Below are 2,590 nucleotides of genomic sequence, written 5' to 3'. Positions count from 1 at the left end.
ATAACCTTCTTTTTCAGCAGGTAGTTCCAAATAATAATTTAGGTCTAATACCATAATATATATTTTTTTTTATAATGGTATGGTTCTGGTATACGCCTCCGGAAGAGTACCAATCAGAATAAAATGGTGCCAGATAGCCGCCCATCCCATATCAGTTCTTGTACTGGAAATGTAAGTATTGCTCCTTTACTATTTCATTCTTCATGTAGTTGTGATGCATTATTTTATGTGTAAGTGCAGATAAAAGGTTTTCACTTTCCTTAGTTTATATAGAATATGTGACGAAGGATTGCAAGCCTTGTTAGGTTTTATTGTCCAGTGTGCCTAATGGAAAGAGTCCCTCTCATGAGTGTCCTGTGACCACCATCTTTGGCAAAGAGGTGGGAAATCTTCCAACTTCCAAAAAGAACTACCCCTCCTTTCTGGAGGAATAGAAAATTTCCTCAAAGGACAGGCAAAAAAAGGGGTCATAAATAGACTTGCAACATTTAAAAAAAAATATAGCATCATGTTTTTGCTCCCCACTAAAATTTATATATTCACTTTAATTACCTAGTGAAAGATGACATAGACCCCACTGCATCCTGGTATATCCACATCGCATATTTGGATAAGGGGACCTGACTGACCTAGAGATGAGAGGAAACAAGCTGTAGTATGTGAGCACATTTGATCCATAAAACAGGTGTTCTCCCCACCACGGTAAGAAAGTGAGATCGGTCTTGTGTCCTTATCACATTTCATATGTTGCCTTAAAGTAGTTTTCAGGCCATGCTAGTTCTTATCTTAAACTACAAAATGATAATTAATCATTGGGAGTGGTTGAGTAAAAACATTGGCATCTTTTGTCCTAAGGATGTAAAAGGGAATTAAAAGATATTTCTCCAAAGTGAACAAAAAGCATTGCACAGAATGTTGTCCCTGGAAGAGATGTCCAAGTTGGAGGATTCTCCCTGTTGCTCCAATGGCAAGGATTAATTTATCAAGCAGTGACTGATATTTACTGAAACATTTCCCAGAGGAGAATCAATTACTGCCCCTGAAATCACACGGTCCTGGAATATTCTCCATCACAGAATGTTTCAGTGTCAGAATCAGTGTTTAAAAAAAAAAAAAAAGTTTGGAATTTTCTCACTTATTTTTCTTTACACGATTCACCCATCCTTTACCCAAATATACACTTTTTCTATTCACTTCTATTAGAAACTGTGTGAATCAGCTTTTACTCATAATTGATACATTTCTAACTGAATACAAAATAAACATTTGTAAATTATGGTAGAACCTTGGCTAAAAAATATTAATAAATAGACCCTTAGAGGTCTATATGTCTTTTTCTAAAGCAGTGCACTGGCATTCACTGAAATGTTCCTGGTGGAAAATTAATCATTGCCACTGAAAATACATGGAGATGGAATATTGTCCACTAGAGATTGTTGCGGTGAAAAGTCAGAATTAACACTTTATAAATATACCCTGGTATGTCAGTACTGACGAAGACTAAGTACACATGTGCAATAATTGTAGTTAGAAAACGAACGGTTGTTAGTCATTCATTTCCAAAGATATTTATTGCACCTGTGTACGTAGACTTGGACAAATAAAGGAGGTGATTCTCCCCAATAGGGACACAGAAGGTTTGCAGAATTTTTTACCTTAAAAAAGAATATCTGTTTTATGCTGAAAAAGTGAGGATTTTTGTTCAAAACTTTAAATATTATACAAGGTTCAAAATAATACTCATGTATAGTCAATGATCCATAAAGGAACGCGCATGCTAAGATACAGCAAAACCGCAAAAAATGGAATTAATAAAATTATTATTTGTAAATGTTTGTCAACAAAATAACATGATTTTAATTTTGCTAAAATGTCATTTTTTTATTTTTTGTTTTTCTTTGTTTATGTAGACATTAAGCTCTTACTTTCTATTTCCAAAGAAGAATTTGGGATACAAAATGAATAGTTGTTTCCTTATATTTGTTTGTATGATCTATATGGTACAAAGTGGCTATGAATATGCAGAGACAAATGTCTATGTATCAAATGATACAGAACCATACAACAATGAAGATTTTACCACTGTGACACCAACTGAAAAAGACAGAAATACAAGTCCTAAAAGTCCAAGTGAATCAGAGGAATCTATGGGCACTGTTCCATCAGGTCAAGGAGACAATAAGATTGCAGAAAATACCAACACCCCTGGACCAGAACTAGGAGACAGCGAGCAAAAAGAAAATGTAACTAATATTCCATCAGGTGTAGAAGACAATAAAGCTTCAGAAAATATTATAAAAGTTTCACCAGTTAAAGAAGGCTGGGAGCCCAAAGAATATATGAGTACTGCATTGCCAGGTCCAGAAGACAATATGTCAGAAGGCAATATGGCCACGGTTCAACCCGGTTCAGAGAACAATGAGCCAGCAGATTATACCAGCAATCTTCCTCCAAATTTCAGAGACAGTAAACAAGAAGAAAATATAACTAATTATAATGTTCCACCAGGTTCAGAAGACAGTGAAGAAGCAGAAAATGCAGTCACCGTTTCACAAGTTCAAGAAGACAGGGAGCCAAAAGAATATACCAG

General features: G+C 35.2%; 1 protein-coding gene across 1 annotated transcript in view; it reads left to right on the top strand.

Moving 5' to 3' along the window:
• Positions 1 to 1,997: 1,997 nt before the first annotated feature.
• LOC140329395 (uncharacterized) overlaps positions 1,998 to 2,590 on the top strand; it is a 6,889-nt gene continuing 6,296 nt past the window's right edge. The window contains exon 1 of the mRNA XM_072409640.1: positions 1,998 to 2,520. Coding sequence (XP_072265741.1) covers positions 1,998 to 2,520 — 523 coding nt within the window. The remainder of the gene's footprint in view (positions 2,521 to 2,590) is intronic.

This window comes from Pyxicephalus adspersus, chromosome 4 (assembly GCF_032062135.1).
Source record: "Pyxicephalus adspersus chromosome 4, UCB_Pads_2.0, whole genome shotgun sequence".
Classification (NCBI taxonomy): domain Eukaryota; kingdom Metazoa; phylum Chordata; class Amphibia; order Anura; family Pyxicephalidae; genus Pyxicephalus; species Pyxicephalus adspersus.
The sequence above is the reverse complement of the archived record's forward strand: the minus strand, read 5'-3'. Positions and strand labels throughout refer to the sequence as shown.